We start from the raw sequence: 21,822 nt of genomic DNA, 5'->3' as shown, positions 1-21,822 counted from the left end.
AGAAGACAGTTCAGATTCCCTTGGAACTTAACGTTCACTATGGCCATGACGATGGTGAACTCCTTGCGGACCCCATATCATACCGCCGTTTGGTTGGGAGTCTTGTTTACTTAACAATGACTCGCCCTGATATTACCTACGAGGTCCAAGTTGTCAGCCAATTTGTTTCTGCCCCTCGGACTCTTCATATGACTGCAATATTGCGTATCTTACATTACCTACGTGGAACTCTGGATCGATCTCTGTTCTTCTCCTCCACGGCCCCTCTGGACCTTCGTGCTTACTTAGATGCTGACTGGGCCGGTTGTCTTCTCACACGCAGATCTATCACTGGCTACATTATTTTTCTCGGCACTTCTCTCATCTCTTGGAAGTGTAAGAAGCAGGCCACTTTTTCCAAATTAAGCACGGAAGCTGAGTATAAAGCAATGTCAGCTGCTTGTAGTGAGATTATCTGGTTATGTGAACTTCTTTCTGACTTGGGCGTTTATCTACACGATCCTACTCCACTCTATGTAGATAATCTGAATGCTATTCAAATTGCCTTTAATCCGGTTTTCCATGAACGGACAAAGCATATTGAAGTTGACTGTCACTTCATTCGCGAGAAGTTTCAGTCTCGGCTTATTTCGCTACCACATGTCGCATCCCATGATCAGATTGCAGACATTCTCAAGAAGTCTTTCACTTCTGGACGTCACTCATTTCTAGTTAGCAAAGTATTACTTGTCGATTACCAGCATTAGTTTGAGGGGGGATGTTAGACAAGCCACATGCCTTGTATAGCCGATTCTATGATTTTATAGATAGACGATGTATAAATAGAAGATTTTGTATTTATTATTTTACCTTGTATAATCGTTGTAAAGATCTATATATATTTAACCCTTCATGGTTGTCTCAGATACACAGAAAGGAGAATCATTTTCCTTAAAGCCTTCATCGTTTTCTCTTTGTTTACAGGGAAGTTCAGTTAGTATTCCCAATGTGCCATATACAGTTTAGACTCTCAGAGTATTTGGAGCATCCACAGCTTAAGCTCTTTAGTATTTGGAGCAACCACAGTTTTTTAGGCTCTTGAGTATTTGGAGTAAGTAGGGCTTATACAAAATGTTCTTTGTAACTCTCATGAGTTTGCTTAACCACTGCAGCTTGGGGAGTCCACACACCTCGGTCCATCAGAGGGGCCTATTGAAGCTACCAGGGCGGTGAATTTGGTAGGGTTTACACGCAGGGTTGGCCTTAGTAACTCTCTAGAGTTCGCGGGGCTCACAAGGCTACTTGTCTGGGTACTAGATTCAAGGCCGCCAGTCCATCAATGAGGGGGGATCTCATATATAGGTCGACCATTCCCCATGAGTTTCTACCCTAAAGAAAAATGGAAAAAATGAAAAAAAAACCCTTTTCGTCTTCTTCTTCTTATTATTATTGGGCTGCGGCGCTGCTACTACAGCTGCAGCAGTTGCTGCCCTTCTCCTTCTTTCTTCCTCATCCTCTCTCTCGTTTTGGTCCTCTCTCTTCTTTCCCTCTCTTCTTTTCTTTTTCCAGAAAAAACGAATGGACCGGTGTGGCTGTTTCACAGCCACGCAGTTTTCTTCTTCATTTTTTATACTCTGCAGTGCACACGCACTATTTTATTACGTGGAGTGGGGCCCACCTTGATTTATGTATAGTAAATCCATGCCATCCATAATTTTTCAGGTTCATTTTAAGGCATGATTCTGAAGGGATCAAAATCTCAATTGGACCACGCAATTGAGATTGAATGCCCATCATTAAAATCTTCTTAGGGTCCATTATAATGTTTATTTTCCATCCAACCTGTTGATGAGGTCAGATGGACCTTCACCTTGATGAAGGGAGAACACAAATAACAGCTTGATCCTAAAATAAAATGTGTTAAGAAAATTTTAACGGTGGGAATTAAATCCTTATTTTGTGATCCACCTTAGATTTGGGTCAGCCTCATTTTTTGGTCCATGCCCTGAAATGAGTGGGCAAAAAGGATGGACCACATGGATATATAACAAATGCATTGAGGTGGGCCCCACTTTTAAAGGCATGCTCACTAGTGGTCCACCGAAGATTTAGATCTACCTGAATTTTTGGACCATGCCTTAAAATGACTTTGCAAAACGGATTGACAGCATGGATATACAAATACATCGAGGTGGCCCGCTTGATGCACTAGTGGTCCACCTGAGATATGGATTTACCTCATTTTTTTTCCAATACCCTTAAATGAATTGACAAAACGGATAGATGATGATGCAGGGACGTGATAACCTAACCCTAGATGTATGTATAATCCGGTTAAAGAATATTCAAATAAATACACCAATTAACTAACTATTTCCAAACAAAGGGATTAGGTAAATCTCAACACAAAGATAAGGTTATTCTGTCAGGATCATGCCCCTTAACATAAGATCACGTAAACAATAAAAAGGGAGGACCTCGGGATATGAGGATATCTCAGATCTAGCATAAGTCAGTCCACGAGTAAGCTTGGATCTGATTCTATTGACTAACCATTCCTCTTTTCCGTTCGAACTAGAAAGGGGTATCCAGAGAAAAATGTAAGGGGTGAAGGATGAGGGGTTCGAGATGAAGAAGGTATAGGTCCTTTGTCGTCAAAAGAAAAGGAGGAGGATGATTCTTACCTTTTCCTGCACCTCGAAGATCTTAGAAAGAGGGAAACCCGAAATCGGGGTAGAATCCTCAACACCCAAGGGCCAATCCTGAAACCCTAATATCTTGAATAAAGAGGAAGAAAATAGACGAATTCTTATTCATTTAATAATAATGAAAATAGGATTCCTCACAACGTATATATAAGCTATGGAAAAAGTAAAAGTGCACTAAAGCCCCTGGAAACAAGAAAAATAACAAAAAGACAAAAAAAAGAAAGTTGCAATAAAGCCCCCGAAATAAGAAAAATAACAAAAAAAGTCTAAAACTAAAACACCCATGTGACAGGGTGTGAAATCGGACCCATAGATCTATGGTCGGGCTGAACACCCGTGTGGTAGGGTGTGAAATTCGACCCATGGATCTATGGTCGGGGTGCGGTTATGCCGCTCCTGCCTTCGTAGCGCATCAGAAAGTGGGTCCGATGGACCCGTCGTCCATCCACATCAACTCCTCCGCTCTGGTACTCTGTCGGCGACGCCTCCTCCTCTGGTACACTCTAAAGGGCGTACCACTGATGTCCGCATCAGACGACATGTATATATAATGCATAATCGAGTGAACCCCACGTACATGGCCCTAAAAATGTATACATGAGATATATATCAACTCAAAATTAACCAATTAAATTTTGGGACCATTGTTGCTTAGTCACAATCCCAAAATTAAATTGTTTGAACAATTTTCACTATTAGTTTGTAACACTTGTTTTTTGAAATAGGACCATTTGATATTTTTCATTTTTCACTGTCCAATAAATGTCCACCAATCCATTAGTGGGATAAGTGCCAATAGATTGCATTAATTTGAGGTTAGTTTAGGGCATTAAACAGTCCCTTAATCAGCCCTGAATTGACAACACTATTTACCCCAATTTAATTTTATTTTTTTAAAAAGATCTATTGAGGAAAATGATATCAAATTGTTAGGTATATGAATTACATAATAAGATACAAAAGTCCCTAAACTCTATATATTGAAATGTAATGTATGTGAGTCATGAAGTATGCAATGCACTAGCACTATAAATAAAAGGAAAACTTGAACATGTAAGATGTTTTGGTATTACATTCATTATAGTAAATTTATATAGATATTACATAGTTAGAAAACTAAATATAAAAGGTTTGCAGTTAATTCCAGGTTGTCAGGTTCATAAATCCATCAGACAACCTGATATAGTATTCTCACCAAAGAGTGGACTGTCACACCACCATAAACATGTTCCAAATTATAAATGAATGCATATTTGGAATATTTAGAATATTCCGAATTTAATGGATATTTTTCCTTAGTTTTTTGAACTCTTTTTTTGTTTTTTTTTGTTTTTTGGCATCGTTACACACCCTACATTAGCCATTGCGGCCTTGTATCGGCCTATACAAGGTGTATCCGTATCAGTAATGGTGGGCACTGTTACGCCCACCGATACTGCAACGGAACACCTTGGTTTCTACTGAAATCTAGCCAGGAACCTGGGGGTCTTACGCATGGTTGGCCCATTTTTGGATGAACCAAAGAACTCACACTGCGACTCTCTTTTTCTTCGCCTGCATAACCCAGATCCATTCATGGGTGGGCTTCTTTCACCCATCCCCTTGGCGCTATCAAAGAGCGATACAGGCGGCATAGGTCTCACGCATGGTTTGTCTTCGTGGGCTTTGAAGCCATTGGTTCTCTTTGCTACCCACATGGGTCTAAGCATGTGGTTGGCCTTCATGGGCTTTTTAAGGCCACTAGCTCTCATCACTGCCTGCATAACGTTCAGCGAGTTGCCAATATAACACAGGTCTTATGCGTGGTTGGCCTTCATGGGCTTTGAGCCGCTGGCTCTCGCCACTGCCTGGCATGATAAACTGCCATGGATGTAACATAGGTCTTATGCGTGGTTGCCCTTCGTGGGCTTTTAGCCACTAGTTCTCACCGTTGCCTTGCATGATAAATCGCCACTGATATAACATAGGTCTTATACGTGGTTGGCCTTTGTGGGCTTATAGCTACTGGATCTCATCGCTGCCTTGCATAATATAAGGCGAATCAGTGATACTATCAACTGGCGATAATATCAGTCTAGCGATAATCGGTGATAATATCAATTCGGCGATAGTCGGTGATAATATCAATTTGGTGATAGTCGGTGATAATATGAATTCGGCGATAATCGACGATAATATCATTCGACAATAATCAATGATAATATCAATTTAGCGATAATTAGTGATAATCTATCTGAGATCATAATAATATCTCGGTAGATTGTAAGAATAATTTTACTGTTACTAGCTAACCATAATAATGTTTCACTGCATTACTATTATTGCTGATCATTATCCCAGAAGACTGTTGATTGTCTTTTTAGGGTCACATACTTGGTGATTGTATCCCTCTTGATAATATAAAACTTTAGAAGTTATATTTTCTTGGCAATAATAGACTCTGACTTGTAAGATTGTGCTTTTTATAATCGTTCCTCGTCCTTACTTTGTCAAAGAAGGGAGGTTCATGATAATACATGGAAGATATATGGCTTGCCACATTAGGGCATATGGTATATGGCTGTGCCTATTCTTCCTCCTTTTGATTGGGTGAGATTTTCTTGAAAAATATTCACGATAACATACAGGCCATCCCATTTAGGATCAAACTTGCCCCTAGTCTTGTGAGTAACCACAGTAGGCCTTTTCATCATTAGTGCTTGCCATGTCGCCTTTCTTGAAGGAGCGGTGCTTGACCTTTTTATCAAAGGCAACAAATATTTGCGCTTGATACAGCTCTAGCCGTTGTTGTGTTGCCAGTTATTTCTCATCCAGAGTGTTTAATTCCATCAGCCTTATCTTGGCATTTTCATCTTCTATTATTAACTCATGTATTGCCAGTCTGAGAGATGCGACCCGTGTTTCAATTGGTATCACGGCCTTGATTCCATAGACTAATGAATAGGAGTGGCTTTTGTCATTGTTTGATGAGTCATCCAATAGGTCTATAAGGCTTCCTGTAACTTTTCATCCCAATTGTGTTTATTTCTTGTGATGATTTTCTTTAAAATTTTTACTATTGTCTTATTAAAGGCTTCCACCAATCCATTGGATGGCGGATAATAGGGCATCGAGAAAGAGTGTTGGATGTTGAACTTCGGCACAACTTTTCCATATTTCTGTTCTTGAAGGGAGTGCTGTTATTGGTGATAATTCTTTTTGGAACTCTATGTCGGTCAAGGTATTCCGTATCAGTAATGGTCACCACCATTACTGATATGGGTATCGGCTGTAACGGCTGATACGAGGGCGTAACGATTGTTACGACCACCATAACAGTTGAAAATTCTCTTGCCGAAAAAATTTTGAAAAAATATTTAGAAAATCAAGAATAATGTAAATATTCCAAATATGTATTCATTTTTTTTTTTTTTTTTTTTGTTTTGAACATGTTTATGGTAGTGTAACGGTCCACTCTTTGGTGAGAGTGTTGTATCGGGCTGTCTAGTGAATTTGTAAACACGATTATATGTATCTAATGTTTGCACATCACAATCAAGCATTAAAACTAAAAATAAGAAAAAAGGCATAAATACTACTTTTTCAATTTTTTGAAAAAAAAGGCCATCGGAGCTTCTATTCGCTCAAATCATTTAAATCTATGATTTTAATATTAAAAACTATAGTAAGAGTGGTCGAAATCTATTGTAAAATGATCTAGGAGAGTTTTTCGAATGAGAAAAGTTTAAAAAGGGGAGAAATTGGATTTAAATAGAAAAAAAAGTGATCGTTTTTCGACCGTAACGGAGGTAATGGTCATTATGCCCCCTAACAGCCTTTACGGGCACCATAACGGCCGATACAATCCTAAAAAATCAACTGTCCCATTTCACCCCCGTATTGTGTAACAGTCATGGTCGTTACTTATACGTATCGGCCTTTACAGGCGTATCGTAACGGATACGGAACACCTTGGTGTCGGTATATAATCGCATGGCGAATAAAATCGGCAACGCCATTTTCTTTGACACTGCGCAGTGCAATTGCTTCCTTCCATTTAGAAAATAATCCGTCGCTGCTAGGATATATTGACGTCCCCTTGAGGATGGCGGATTAATAAGGTCGATAACATCTAACCCCCAATCCGTGAAGGGCCACAAAGTCGTTGACTGATGCAAGTCTTCTGACGGCACATGTATAATATCACCGTGCACTTGGCATTCATGACATCTCTTGGCGTAAGCTATTGCATCTTTTTGAACATAGAGGGCCAGTAATACCCCATGCGATGTATATGATGGAATAAATTTCGACCGGCCTAATGAGCCCCACATTCTCCCGAGTGGGCTTCTCACAACACATAATCGACTTCTTTTGTATTCAAACACCGTAACAACATTTCATTATAAGATTTCCTGTACAATTCCTCGTCATCCATGATGAATCTTTTCGACTTCTATTTAATCTACAATTTCAACGATTGTTCTTCTGACAAAATTCCATATTTAAGATAATCAATGAAGGGCTGCCACTAATCGTCCATCGCGACTTCTAAGCAAGATACTGGTTGTGCTTTAGCAATATCTCTCATGAGTTTCAGCGATGGTAGAAATCTCCGTTCTTCGATTGTTATCCGGAGAGGACTCCTATTAGGGCAGGAAAGAGTTGTGGGTAGGTTGGCTAATGCATCCACTCTCGCATTATCATATCGCTGTACATGCTTGATTTTGACATTATGAAACCCCTCCAATAATTGCTGCGTCTGTTGGCAATAGGGTAACAATTCCGGTTTTCTTATTTTGAATTAGGTCGCCAGCTGATTTATCACTAGCTTGGAATCCCCAAAAATTTGTAGAGCCTAGATTTTCATTTCTTGCGCTTTTTCCAACCCTAAAACGAGGGCATTATACTCGGCCTCGTTATTGTACACGTTGAGCCCAACGTGAAGGAGTATGGTAACAGATCACCTTGAGGACTGCTAAATATCACCCCTGCGCTTGCTCCCGAAGCTCGGGAAGCGCCGTTAAAGTACATTTGCCATGGTCTAAGCGATTCGACTAGCAACAACTGTTTGTCTGGCAATTCAACAAAAATCTCTTCATTATTGGGAACTGGGTGGGCTGCTAGAAAGTCTGCAACTGCCTGCCCTTTTACTGCTTTTGATGGTTCATAGGCGATTGTAAATTCAGAGAGAAGTAGCATCCATTTCGCCAGCCTTCCAGACATCATCGGCCTTGTCAGCCTCCCTGAGGGTGGATTCCACGGGTCCCTTCTCCACGTACTCATCTACTTCGTCAGAGGACTCGACCAACTCCTCTTCTTCGGGCGAATTCCCCTCTGTTCCAGTCGGCTGCTCCACTGGGAACCTCTCTAGCACCCAGGGTGTCCCGTATCCGTTACGATACGGCCGTATCGGCTGATACGTAACGGTAACGGCTGACACCGTTATGCAAAACGGGGTTGAAACTTACCTTTTTCGTTTCTTTTCTTCTTCTTCATCTTCTTCTCTTTCTTCTTCTTCTTCTTCTTCCTCTTCCTCTTCTCGGACAGCTGCGGCTGCGGCTGCGGTTCTTTTTCTTCTTCTTCTTCTTCTTCTTCTTCTTCTTCTTCTCTCTCTCTGTGTTCTTTCCCTCTTTCCCTCTTTTTTCTTCTCTCTTCTGTCCCTCTTTTTTCTTTCGGTTTCCCTCTCTCCTTTTTTTTTTTTTTTTTCCGTAGGTGTGCCACACAGCTTAGCTGCTGTAATAGGTACATGTCACGCTAAGACGAGCGTTGACAGTCCTTGAGCTCCGAGTTGTACGAACGGTTCAAAGGAGATCAAAGTTACATGGGCTCCACAGCGATGTATTTATTATATCTACACCGTTCATCTATTTTTAAATATCATTTTAAAGCATTAGCCAAAAAATGAATCGTATCCAAAGATCGTCTGGACCACACCAAAAATAGCAGCGAGATGATGATTTTCACCGTTAAAAAATTCGTAGGCCCACCATAACGTTTATTTTCCATCCAATCTGTTCAAAAGGTCAAAAGGACCTGAATGAAGTGGAAAAACAAATTTCATATTGATCCAAAACTTCTGTGATCTCAAAAAGGGTTTCAATGGTAGACGTTCAATCCCCCACTGCTTTTTGCAGTGTGGTCCACTTGATAATTAGATCTGTGTTATTTTTCGTGTCAAGCATTAAGACGAGCTCATCAAATGAATGGATGGTTTAGATATAACATATACCTCATGATCAGACCCATAGGACTTGCTTGCGTCAAATGAATGGACTAGTACGCGTTACGCAGCACATTGCACAATTTAATAAAATTGTATACGTGCCACGGGCCCCACCATGCTGTATGTATTTTATCCATGCCGTCCATCCATTTTGCCACATCATTTTAGATTATGATTCAAAAAATTAGTAAGATCCAAATCTCAGGTGGACCACAGCATAGGAAACAGTGGTTATAGAATGCTCACCATTAAAAATTTCTTAGGGTCCACTGTAATGTTTATTTTCCATCTAACCTGTTAATAGAGTCACACTAACGTGGATGAAGGGAAAACACACATGTTAGCTTGATCTAAAACTTTTGTAGCCCCGATAAATTTTTAATGATAGTCGTTTAATTATTATTGTTTCTTATGGTGCGGTCCACCTGAGCTTTGGATCTGCCTCATTTTTGGGCTCATGCCCTAAAATTATTTCGCAAAATGGATGGACGGTGTGGATATAACACATTCATCACGAGTAGGGTCCAAAAAACTTTGACACTTGTGTGCTACACTTCACAATCTGAGTCCAAAAAACTTTGACACGAGTGTGCTACACTTCACACTCGTGTGCTACACTTCACTCTTGTGCTACACTTCACAATTCGGGCCCTTAAAAAATTGTACACGAGACATGTATTAAATTAAAATTTATCAATTAAATTATGGACTGTAATTGCTAACTTAAAATGCCAAAATCAAATTGTTTGAATAATTTTTGTTAATTTGTGGATGCTTATTTTTTAAAATAGGGCCTTTTGGTTTTTTTTTTTTTCCATGATTCACTGTCCAATAAATGTCCACCAATTCACAAGTGGGATAATGCCAATAAATTGCATGAATTTGAGGCTGATTTGGGGCATGGATTGGTCCTCCAAGTCAGCCCCAAATTGGCAACGCGATCTACCTGAATTTAATTTCATTTTCTAAAAGAACTATTGGGAGAAATGATATCAAATTGTTAAGTATATAAATTAGATATTTAGAAAATTAAATATATGAATTTTGTAGTCAAATTTAGGTTATCTGGTTCATAAATTCATCAGACAATCCGATACAACTTCTCACCAAAGAGTGGACCGTTACACCACCATAAACATGTTCCAATTTATAAATGAATACATATTTGGAATGCTTAGAATATTCTGGATTTAATCTATATTTTTTCATAATTTTTTGGCAAAAAAAAAAAATTGCACCGTTACGGGCCGTTATGGCTCCGTATCTGTATCGGTTTCGGAGGGCACCGTTATGCTAACCGATACCGATACGGGACACCTTGTTAGCACTCGCGATGCTTGCGACGCCCGGAATTCAATGTCGCTCACCATCATTAGCGGAGATGGCAGGTTCAACATGGGGCGGAGATCACTCGCCCCACTATCAGTGTCGGAGGCCCCCTCCCGGGAACTTGGTATTTCCGACATGGAAAACAACCCAAAAATGCCGGAAACTGGTAAAAGAGAAAGAAGGAGAAAGGGGAGGGGGTGAGATGAGAAGCAAAGCTCACTGGGGGAGAAATGCCGCCGGTAGTCTGGATCGAATCGAGCCGCCGGAAATCGCCTCTGCAAGGTCACAGTGCGCCGGGAGTAGGAAAAAAGCAGAGAGAAGGAGAAGCAAATGAATCGGCTAGGGTATTAGGGTTTCCCTTATATAGGGAAGTCACGTGTATCGGCCATAAATGCCCTCATAAAGGCGCAGCCGTACAAACGCCTCCTTGACTACCGCATTTTAACATGTGTCACACCCTCGCTTGTCGCCCGACTCCACTATCGAGGAACGGCCACACGTCACCTCCTCATTGGTCCAGCACCGAAAAGGCTGCCTGACAGGTCATGTGGCCTTGAGCCATGGCACGCCACCTCGACTGTGCCATACCATGATTGCTGATATGCCTTGATTCTTGTGCTTTCTGCCTTACTCAGCATTAATGACAAAATGGTCTGACCTGACTGCATCCAACCTACTTTCTAGTTTTGTTCTACTAACTTGAAAGTAGGGGGGAGGGGCTTACTGTTATGGGGAAAAATGGACCGACCTATCAAAGCAGGTCAGGTCGAGACCTGGCATGTCTCGATTTCTAAAAGAGGCCAGAAACCCGACCCCTGTCTAAGGAGAAAGGTCGGGAAGACCAAGGTCATCCCAAAGGTTGGCACGAGCAAGGTTGTCCCAAAGGTCGGGACGACTCAGAATGGATTCTCTGAGGAAGACAATTAAGAAGTTAAAGGCTACAGAAATTAGAGATCATAAGGACATCACGAGGACCTTTGATCAGTTTAGTCGGCGGATGATGCCAACCTTCTTATAGCTCGGTCGGCATGTCTTTCTGCATTGTGACTTCCACAAGCCGACCTTAATCGAAGCTCGGACGACTACGCCCTGGTCTCCGTTCGAAGACTGACCCTTTTTTTTTTTTTTTTTTTAAAGATACTGGATGAAGACCGACCTAATATGAAGTAAGACCTGTCCGATCTTTCTTCCAAGGATCGCGGAAACTAACTCGCGATCAGTTTGGGATTCCGAGATCCCCACCGAGGATCTCGGGAGATTTCCTTTGCATTAGGAGTTCTAATCCAATTACAATACGCACCTACTAAACAAGGAGAATCCCTTTACGATACGATCTCCCCTCTACTATAAATAGGGTGACCCCTAATGGTGAAAGGTACACGCACACCATCTCTACCCTTATACAACTTCTACAAAGACCCAAATTCCTGACTTTGGCATCGGAGGGTCCCCTGTGTCAACCAGGGTCTTCCTTGTTTGCTCTCTGTGCAGGTACTCAAGGGTTCAAGAAGGGTTAACCAGAAAGCAACATCAACAATATCTATGCCTTGGCTTAAGGGGGAGTGTTGGTATTATGAATGCGTGGGCCCTATATGTGAGCCTAGTTCTTGGTGCGTGTGAGCCCTGCATGTGGGCATGAATGTGCCTCCTTTAGGCCTTTGTGTTATGTGCCTTTAGTCCTTTGTTATTTTTTGTTATTTTCTCTTTTGCCTTTTCCTTATTTCTTTAGTGTCTCTTTAATATTAAAGGCATATTTGTAATTGTACAATGTACAAGGCTATCTATTATAAATATATCCAACCCTAGTATGACATTCTTCTCTCTCTTAAAATATTTTCTACTTTGACAAGTTCCATATTAACAATACATATGAGAAGTGCATCATATTAGTATTTCAAAAAACTAGCATTATGGATCGGTTGGCATTTTGGACCTTGGGGTTGGTCTCTAAACTAAACATTTTGTTTGCTTATGTGGGTACAGAAGTGAACGAGCTATTGCCAATTCTTTTTCTAAAGTAGGCAGGCAAAATTTCCTTTTTGTAATGGGCTATTGGGTATTTGATCCATTTCCTTTGATGTGTCCTTTCTCTCAATTCAATAATAAGAAGAATGATGATAATAATAATAATTATTATTTTTGTTATCGATCATATGCATGTATATCGTGTTGGCATGGTTGGACTTAGCAATTCTCCCTCCAACAAAGTTGGAGAGAGATGAAAGTGGCACTCTTTCAATCAGACTGAAGGGATTTGTTGTTAAAAATATTCCACAGCGGGCATCTCCATTGGTTGGCTCAAAAAGTAAAGAGGCTATTTTAAATGAAAACCTTTGGTGACAAGGCTTATTGTTGAATTTATGTGTAATTTTCAGTTGCATCTTTGCCTCTCCGTTTTTCAAATTTTAAATAATTTATTATGATGAAATCATCATATTTGACTGGCCATATGTTAAAAAAAGAAGAAGAAAAAGATTTCTTGTTTATCACTCCCTAGATGTATTATGTAGTGCCTAGTGTTTCCGTAGCATTCTCCCCTTCAAACGTGAGGCGTAAGCTACATAGCGTGTAGCGTATAGCATGAAATTAAGGTTGCACTTTCACCAAATATCATGAATTCATCAACCAAACATCCTAGAATAATATGAAAAATAGGGCAAAGATTTAGTACAAAGATAAAGAAATAATAACGGAACTGATTTAACAAGTTACTTATATTACTTTACTAAAATCATTGAAAACATTAACTAATTTTTATTGGAAGTAGAAACTGTAACGAATCATTAAAAACATTGATCAACTTTAACGTTTAGTGAAAAATAAGTAGTAGTGTAAGCTAAATAGCATAATGTAGGCTACTCAGCATGTAGCATATGCTAATTAGCTTTGTCGTGTAGGCTACACATGACATAAGCTATTTTTATGATCTGCATAGCATGAAGGCTAAGCTAGGCTATGTAGTGTAAACTATTTAAAACACTGGCAGTGCCTTATTCTGTTGTTTCTATATCTAGCAGGAAAAAAAAGAAAAGAAACATCTCTTGTTTAGCACTCCCTAGATGCACTATGTAGTGTCTTATTCTGCTGTTTCTATATCTAGCAATGTGGTAGGTAGTGAGTTCTTTTAAATCAACTTATTGGTTTGGAACTTTTTCACTCGGGTTAGGTCATATTTTTGGTGGTTAATCATCTCCATTTAATTATCTCATATTTCACATTTTAGTTTTGCACCATTTTGAGTTTCGTAAGTTATTATATTTACTTGTTGAGGTCATATACTCATAGCAACCAATATTACTTGTATGAAACCAATTATTCTTTTTGATCTGTTTGGTTACTTATTATGGTTCATAGATGCTTTTAGGTATGACTTATGTTCAGGAATACAGAATGTAGTTGGAAAGCACGATGATTTGGCAACATGCATTGAATATTCTCAGGAAACTGGTACGTAAGCATTCTATATCATCTCGTGTTATTAACATTTTACTAATAATTTGTTGAGATTCTTGTTGCCCTGTGTCATGCCCATTTTCTTAATGTGTTCAATATATATGAAGTTGGGAGCTAGGAGTAGTTATCACAATTTATGTCAGTTTCTCATCGATGATAATGGAAATCCTTCTTCCTTTGCGCTTATAGCTCCAATTTGGAGTGTTTGGGATTTTCTCTTTAACATTTTGTAACATGTGGAAAATGCCACGTCTGTGCAAGGCCATTGTTGGTGAACCAACAGTGATGACTTATTCTTGGCTTTTGTACCCTATGATGCATTGATCGTTGATGTTTAGTCAGAGTTGAAATGACTTTTTGCCCAGCATGCTTTTCAGGGAAGACATTACTTACCCCCAGTGTTGTCAACTACCTATGGAAAATCACAGGAAATTGTGCTTGTGTGCTTAAAGCATCCCCTGCCAAAAATAAGAGGTGCGCCACCCCAGATGGTTTAACAGCGTGCTCACTTTTAAGGGGGCCTATCGTCTATTCGTCCAAATGTCAGCTAACTTCGTTTGTTGTGCTGCAAGAAAGGAGCTTAATGGTGACTAGGCACCCATTAACAGCAAAAACACATCAAGCACACTCTCTAAGGCACTGTCAGTTTTTAAACTCTTTACCAATTCAAGTGGATGCACTGGAAATAGCATGGAGTGTTATGTAGGCACTTCAAATGCTGCCTTAGCTTTTGATTCTTCAGCATCATCATAATAGCCTTGTCCCAGCTATGTGGGGTTGGGTTTACGAATCTAGTTTCTCTAATTATTCCTACCTAAGGCCCTATCTTTAGTAAGCTGTAGAAGAAGGCTCCATATCCCTCCTCACTGCCTCAATCCAAGTCCTTTTAGTTGTCCCTCATCCTACATCCTTGGATTTTAATTAAATTTATAAAATTGAATGATAGTGATTCATGATTTTATTGTTATGATCTGAACTTGCAAAGCATATCGCTCTAGGATACAAAATTTTAATTTTTGTGTCTCATATCTGATATTATAATTGAATTTGGCTCGATGAATGTGAATTTCTCAGGGAATAATGTCTTCCACACCTGCTTTCTTTGATGCCAATATATGGGTGCGAATATGGACACGGATGTTGGGAGTAGGGTGGAGACGACAACACACGTCATGAAATATAGGACATGATATTGATAGTCTTCCTATCAAATATTATAATACTATGACAAAATTGCTAGTAAGTTTGGAAACAACTTGATAAAATGGATTATTATTTATTCACCATCATCATAACCTTGTGTAGACACCCCATTAATAGAGTGTTTAAGCTAATTAACCCATGCACCATGGAAAAAGGATATTCCATTGTCTCAAGATGAACGTATACCAAAATTTCTCCAAGTATTCACCTTAGAGACCACAACACCCAAAACCCCATCCAAGGCCCTAAAAATCTAAGGAATTGGTCTTAAGTGAACTTGAAATGGTGTGAAGATGGGCAAGACAGGGGAAAACCTTTTACGCGTCTCAGATATTTGACCATAATAAAATGCAGCCTTGGATGCAGGGAATATTTATTTATTTATTTATTTATTTATTTTGCGACTAATGCCTATTTCTGGGTCAACTTCATATTCCAATTCCTATGATTTTTGACCTCCATACTTTGTGATCCATAGGTCCATTTTGTAACCCATCAAATGGTCTTTCCAATGAGCCTAATTTCAAGACGAGCCAATCTAGGAGCACGAAGTTATGATCGAAAGACCACTAATGCATGAGCATTTTCACACCAGGCTCGAGTGGGGTGGCTTGTGGGATGCGCGGACACACTTGGGGTGGGCGGCCTGTAGGATGCCGGGACACACTTGGGGTGTGTGGCTTATGTGAGGCGGTACCCATGCGATGTGGGGCCCACGAGGGGGTTTTGGCCAAGGTACTAACCCATGCGATGTGGGGCCTGGGCGTGTACACGAGTCGAACCGAGTCAAGCTTGGCACAACTCGACTCAACTCAGCCACTAGCAGACCCCAACTTGAACTTGGCTTGGTCCTTGAGCCTGACTGGCCGGCTCGGCTCAATTCGGTTAGCAGCTTGGGCCAGTTCGAGCCGAGTTCGAGCCAAGATCGAGCCTATGCGGCATTTTCACAAACACATGGAGTGCACTTTCAATTTCTTATTGTATGTAAAACAACAGCAACTATTTACAGGTATTTCATCAAACACCTTGTAGGCAACATCAAAATCAAGAAAAAATGGTATTTGTTTCATACACTTACCTTCCTTGCCACCAGCCGACACTTCGTTGAATCATTTCATCAAACACTTGGTGAGCAACATCAATATCATAGTAACTGAGTCATTGAACTGGTTTGATCCGAGTTCGAATTGAGTTGGGTTTGATCCGAGTCGAGTCGAGTCGAGCTTGGGCAAGCTCGAACTCGGTTGGAAATTTTTTCGAGTTTAAAAAATTAGCTCGACTTTTCTCAAACTCAGTTTCGAACCGAGTTGAATCGAGCTCTTTCAAGTTGAGCGAGCTAACCAAGCTAACTCGGTTTGTGTACATCCCTAGGCTTGGGCTATGAGATAAAGGGATTAATTCGCCATGCTCTATTAGGTCGAGCTTTTAGAGCAAGTGGTTAATTGTCTTGCATCAAAGTGATATCAAAGTGGGAGGTCTTGTGTTCGAGACTCCTCACCGGGGGTGAGAGAGAAAAAAAGGGATCATAAAGGCCATTACAACCCTCGTACTAGCCGTTACGGCCCTGTGACGGAAAATCAAACAAAAAAAAGTAATTAAAAAAACTTGCCTCCTTTTCTTTTCTTCTACTCTATTGTTACGTCGACTTCTTCTTCTTCTTCCCTAACAACCGCGGTTGCGCAATTCTCGACCCCCCCTTCTCTCGTGGTCTCTCTTTTGCCCCCTCCCTCTCTCCCTCTTTGTTTCACTTTTCCCTCTCTCTCTCTCTCTCTCTCTCTCTCTCTCCCCTAATGCATGACAATTAACCACTTGCTCTAAAAGCTTGAACTATTAGAGCGTGACGAATCAATCCCTTTATCTCATAGCCCAGGCCCCACATCTCATGGGTTGGGATCTCGGTCGAACCCCCCTCGTGGGCCCCAAATCACATGGGTACCGCCTCACACGGGTGGGGCCCACCTCTCACGGGCCACCTGCCTTACAATGGCCGCCCACCCCGAGTGTGTCCCCGCATCCCATAGGTTAACCCCACTCGAGCCCGGTGTGAAAATACCCCTGCATTATCTCCCCTCTTTAAACGAGAAAGCGCGACGTGGCCGTTTCACAGCCACATTTTTTTTTTCAATAGTCTGGGGTGTATGATGCTTCGTGCACTTGTACCTGTGGGACCCACCTTGATGCATGTGTTGTATATCCACGCCATCCATCGGTTTTTGCAACTCATTTTAGGTCATGGTCCCAAAAATGAAGTAGACCCAAATCTCAAGTGGACCACATAGTAGGGATTGAATTTCCACCGTTAAAAACTTCTTGGGGACCACAGTTTTGGATCAAGTTGCTATTCATGTTTTCCCTTTCATCCAAGTTTGTGTGATCTTATGAGCAGATTGGATGACAAATAAACATTACCTTGGACCCCAGGAACTTTTAATGGCGGGCGTTCAATGAGCACTTTTTCCTGTGGTGTGGTCCACTTGAGATTTGCATCCGCTTCATTTTGGGACCGCCCTAAAATGAGCTGGCAAAACAAATGTACGACATGGATATACAACTCATACATTGAGGTGAGCCCTATGCTCAAGGCCTCACCCATGTGGATTGCCTACTGATGCCATAGATATGAATATCGATATCATATCGGCTGATACGGCTGTATCGTATTCGTATCAACAAGAGGCGATATGTGATACGGGGGTGTATCGGCTCGATACGAAAAAATTAACCTTTATCGGCCCATATTGGCCAATATGGGGTGTATCAGCATCGATATGGTTGATACTTGGCCGATATGCCCATTAAAAGGCCAATTTCAATTTTTTTTTTTTCAAAATTCTACTCACGTCTCCTCTTTTTTTTTTTTTTTCCCATTTAAACCATGGAAGAAGCTTAAAAATTCATTTTAGGCTATATGTAGACCTATTTTGGGATCAAAACAAATGATTTGAATGAGATTTGGCAAATCGAAGCGAAGTCGACCATTATAGGAAAAATCGGAAGGAAGGATAAACCCTCACTTTCTTTTTTATATTTTCATTTCCTTTTTGTTCTATTTCAATGTAATGGACCCTAGTTCACCAAATCATGCTTGATTTGTGTTCAATTAGGGCCCATTTAGTTGACCTTCAACAAGTCAAACCGACAAACAACATTCTCATCAAAGAATGGTCCAATATACCATCATATGCACGTCTAAAATGAAAAAAAAAAAGAAGAAGATTGATTCTTAAATATCTTATTATCTTCTTTTTTCATGATATTTTTCTTAATTCTTTGAGTTAAAATATTTTTGACCGATATGGCCTCGATACCGATATGCGACACCGTATCGTATCATTTTTCCATTGGGCTGATATACTGATCGATACCGACATTTAGAACAATGACTAACGCTGCCAGAGTATCTAGTCGCTACTGGACAATGTTTTATGGGCCCCACCATGATGTATGCATTTTATCCACCCCATCCATCCATTTTGCCAAATCATTTTATGGTAAGAACCCAAAAATATGGTAGATCCAAATCTATGGTTGACCACACCATAGGAAACAGTGGTGATTAAATGCCCACCATAAAAAGCTTCTTTGGGGCCTCAGGTTTTAGATCTAGCCGATGTTTGTGTTTTCCCTTCAGCCAGGTCTGTGTGACTTAGTCAATAGGTTGGATGGCAAATAAACATTACAGTGGACCCTAGGAAGTTTTTAATGGTGGACATTCAATCACTATTGTTTCATATCGTCTGGTCTACTTGAGATTTGAATCTGCCTCATTTATGGGACCATGCCTTAAATGAGTTGGAAAAACAAATCAATGGCATGTATATACAACACATACATCGAGGTGGGACCCATGTTTAGGGCCTCAACCACTAGTGGTCCATTATAGATTTGGATTTGCCTCATTTTCGGACCATGCCCTAAAATAAGTTGGCAAAACATATGGACAACATGGATATACAATACATACTTCGAGGTGGGCCCCATGTACATGGTCCTAAAAAAATATTGTACAGGAGGCATATATTAACTCAAAATCAACAAATTAAATTATTAGACCTTTGTTGCTAAGTCACTACAAAATCAAATTATTTGAGTGATTTTAACCGTTAATTTGCAAACACTTGTTTTTTGAAATAAGACCATTTGATATTTTTCATTCTTCATTGTTCAATAAATGTCCACCAATCCATTAGTTGGACAAGTATCAATGGATTGCATGAATTTGAGGCTGATTTGGGGCATCGAATGGTCTAACAAATCAGCTCCAAATTGGCAACGTTATTCATCCGAATTTAATTTTAATTTTTTCTTAAGATATATTGGGGGAAATGATATCAAATTGTTAGGTATATGAATTACATAATAGGACAAAAAAGTCTCTAGACTTTTTATGTTGAAATGAAATGTACGTGAGTCCCGAGGCATGTAATATACAAATACTATAAATAATAGTAAAACATGTAAATTACATTCATTCTAATAAATTCATCATTGATATTATATAGTTAAAAGATTAAATATAAAATGTTTGTAGTCAATCCCAGGTTGTTAGGTTCATAAATCCATCAAACAACCCGATAAAGCATTCTCACCGAAGAGTGAACCGTTACACTACCATAAACATGTTCAAAACAAAAAACGAAAGCATATTTGGAATATTTACATTTTTCTAAAATTTCTAGATAATTTTCTAGAATTTTTCGAGCAAAAATAAATAAAAAAATAAATAAATCAACCGATATTGGTGCGTATCGGCTGTCACTCCGATGCTCCATATCGGTAACAGTGGTGACCGTTGTGGCCACTGTTACTGATGCGGAACACCATGACGGCATCTATCCACCATTTTTTCCTGGTGCTTAGAATAGTGCCAGTGGTAGCCGATTATTGCACAAAGCCCGTCTCGCTAGATCTATCCTCCGTCGGATTATTGCCATTGTTTCTCCCCTACATCCCATGGCATTGTTGATAACTGAATCCACTACTATTTCGTTGTGGTAAAACCCATCCAACATCGATTTCTGAAGGCTCCGAAAGCTCTTATACCATGTTAAATCACAAGAGACTACATTATGAAAATTGTAACATGCTTATTTCACTGACAATAACATGAGTACATAGAAGAGGTGGGAGATCTTAATAGATATACATCTTAACAAGTGAGGAAATATCCTAATCTAATAAGATTAATCTACTCACAATTAGAAAGAAATAAAGAAACAAGGATGATGATAAGTCATCATTCTATCAATATAAGGAGGGGATATTTCCCAAAAAGCCCCTTTAAAAATCAGGAGATCTCTCTTCCAATTCCAAGCCTAATGAAGCCCAATCAATAACCATCCCTCTTGGCCTTTTGAAAGACTGCTTTGGGTAGGCGCAACTTTTTCCAGAAAGTCCTATCATTCATTTTATGCCATGTCAACTGTAAAGTGCCAAGGAGGGTAAACCGCCAAAGGAATGCCATCCTTTTACCACCCCTTTTTCTACCACCCCAAGCGCTGAAAAGGTCTCCAATTGACCTTGGCATCACCCACCATTCACCCACTCCACACCTAGAAGCCTAAAGAGGCTCCACCATATCTACTTGACATAAAAGGACAATACAAGAACCAGTTATCCACAGTTTCCCTAGCCGTTAAACAACGAATGCATCCATCCAGAATTACCATATTTTAATTCCTCAGGTGCTATCATTAAAACATTGTTTTTCCAACAATCAAGGCAAAGGCCAGAACTTGGTTGGGAGATCCTACCAATAAGGTGTCGCTCCTACTTTGAATCGCACTTTGGACCTGCGCTCACTCTCACTTCCTAGTTTTTTAATACTTGCTAACATTTTAAAACAGGCGCTTCCCTGCTCTTGCACTCAAATCTATTGCTGCTACGCATCATGCTTTGAACAACTATCAATCATAACATGAGGCCACCCTTTGAATTTCTAGATACGATGAATGGGATCCGGATTAGGAGGATGAGAAGACATTACTGTGTAAAATGACTTAATAGAGAAGTGATCCGAGCTAAGTTCCATGCCCACTTGTCCCAATTCATCACCGTCAACCCCTAATCATGAAGGAGACACATAAGGTGCATGAACTTGCCAGCTTATCATCATAATGGTCTGTGAAATCTGGGAGCCCAAACCATTATCAGACTTTTAAAATCTCTAAACTGCTAAACAATATTTGGAGTTTTCTAAAACATGAGAGACCAACCAAGAGAAGACTCCTAATAACACCTAACTACACAATTATGTTGCTAGATTAGTACATTAACGTAGCACACAATTGTAGCATTACTATAGCATGCTACTGTAGCACATTGTGAAATACATGTGAAGCTGGTTGCATTTTATCTCATAGTAAGAACACTATTAAGCTACTTCAGATGACCTCACTCTTAGTTTTATCTTCCCAGTCTTTGGGCTCGTCCATCTCAACATCATCATATCAGCAACACTAAGGGCCCATTTGGCATCTCTTATCTAATCCGATAAGGGCTTTTCAAATAAGAGCTACTCTAATAAGACTTTGTACTTGCTTTTGTTGTATAATGAGCTCCTTTGGTAAAATCACTTTTTTAGACCCGGAAAATGCTCTTATTTGAAATAAGCACATTTGGTAAAATATTTAAATAAGAACTCATCTCAAACAAGCACACCCCTTCATACCTCCCACCTTTGATGTGTCCATCCATCATGTTGGACATTGGATATGGATTGCCCATCATGTGGAGCCCACCTTTGATGTGGACCGTCCATGTGGGTCAAACATTCAAAGTGGGTCCATCATGTGGGGCCCACCTTGGATGTGAACCATTCATCATTAGGGGTCGACTTTGATGTGGACCGTCCATGATGCACAAGTTGATGTAGGTCATCCATCATGTGGGGCCCACCAACAATGCTAATTGTCCTTTATGTGGGGCCCTTCAATGTCCACTTCC

The 21,822-nt window shown here is 40.1% G+C and overlaps 1 protein-coding gene across 15 annotated transcripts in view; it reads left to right on the top strand.

Annotated features, from left to right (window-relative positions):
- Nucleotides 1–21,822, top strand: part of LOC131228676 (mitotic checkpoint protein BUB3.3) — a 70,384-nt gene that overhangs the window by 14,953 nt on the left and 33,609 nt on the right. For all 15 annotated transcript variants that reach the window (XR_009163053.1, XR_009163056.1, XR_009163052.1 and 12 more), the window contains one exon: nucleotides 13,586–13,668. Coding sequence is in view for 8 of the 15 variants with exons in the window: in XM_058224514.1 (XP_058080497.1) it covers nucleotides 13,586–13,668 (83 nt within the window). In the remaining 7 variants the exon portion in view is untranslated. The remainder of the gene's footprint in view (nucleotides 1–13,585; nucleotides 13,669–21,822) is intronic.

Source organism: Magnolia sinica, chromosome 16 (genome assembly GCF_029962835.1).
Source record: "Magnolia sinica isolate HGM2019 chromosome 16, MsV1, whole genome shotgun sequence".
NCBI classification, from domain to species: domain Eukaryota; kingdom Viridiplantae; phylum Streptophyta; class Magnoliopsida; order Magnoliales; family Magnoliaceae; genus Magnolia; species Magnolia sinica.
The sequence above is the reverse complement of the archived record's forward strand: the minus strand, read 5'-3'. Positions and strand labels throughout refer to the sequence as shown.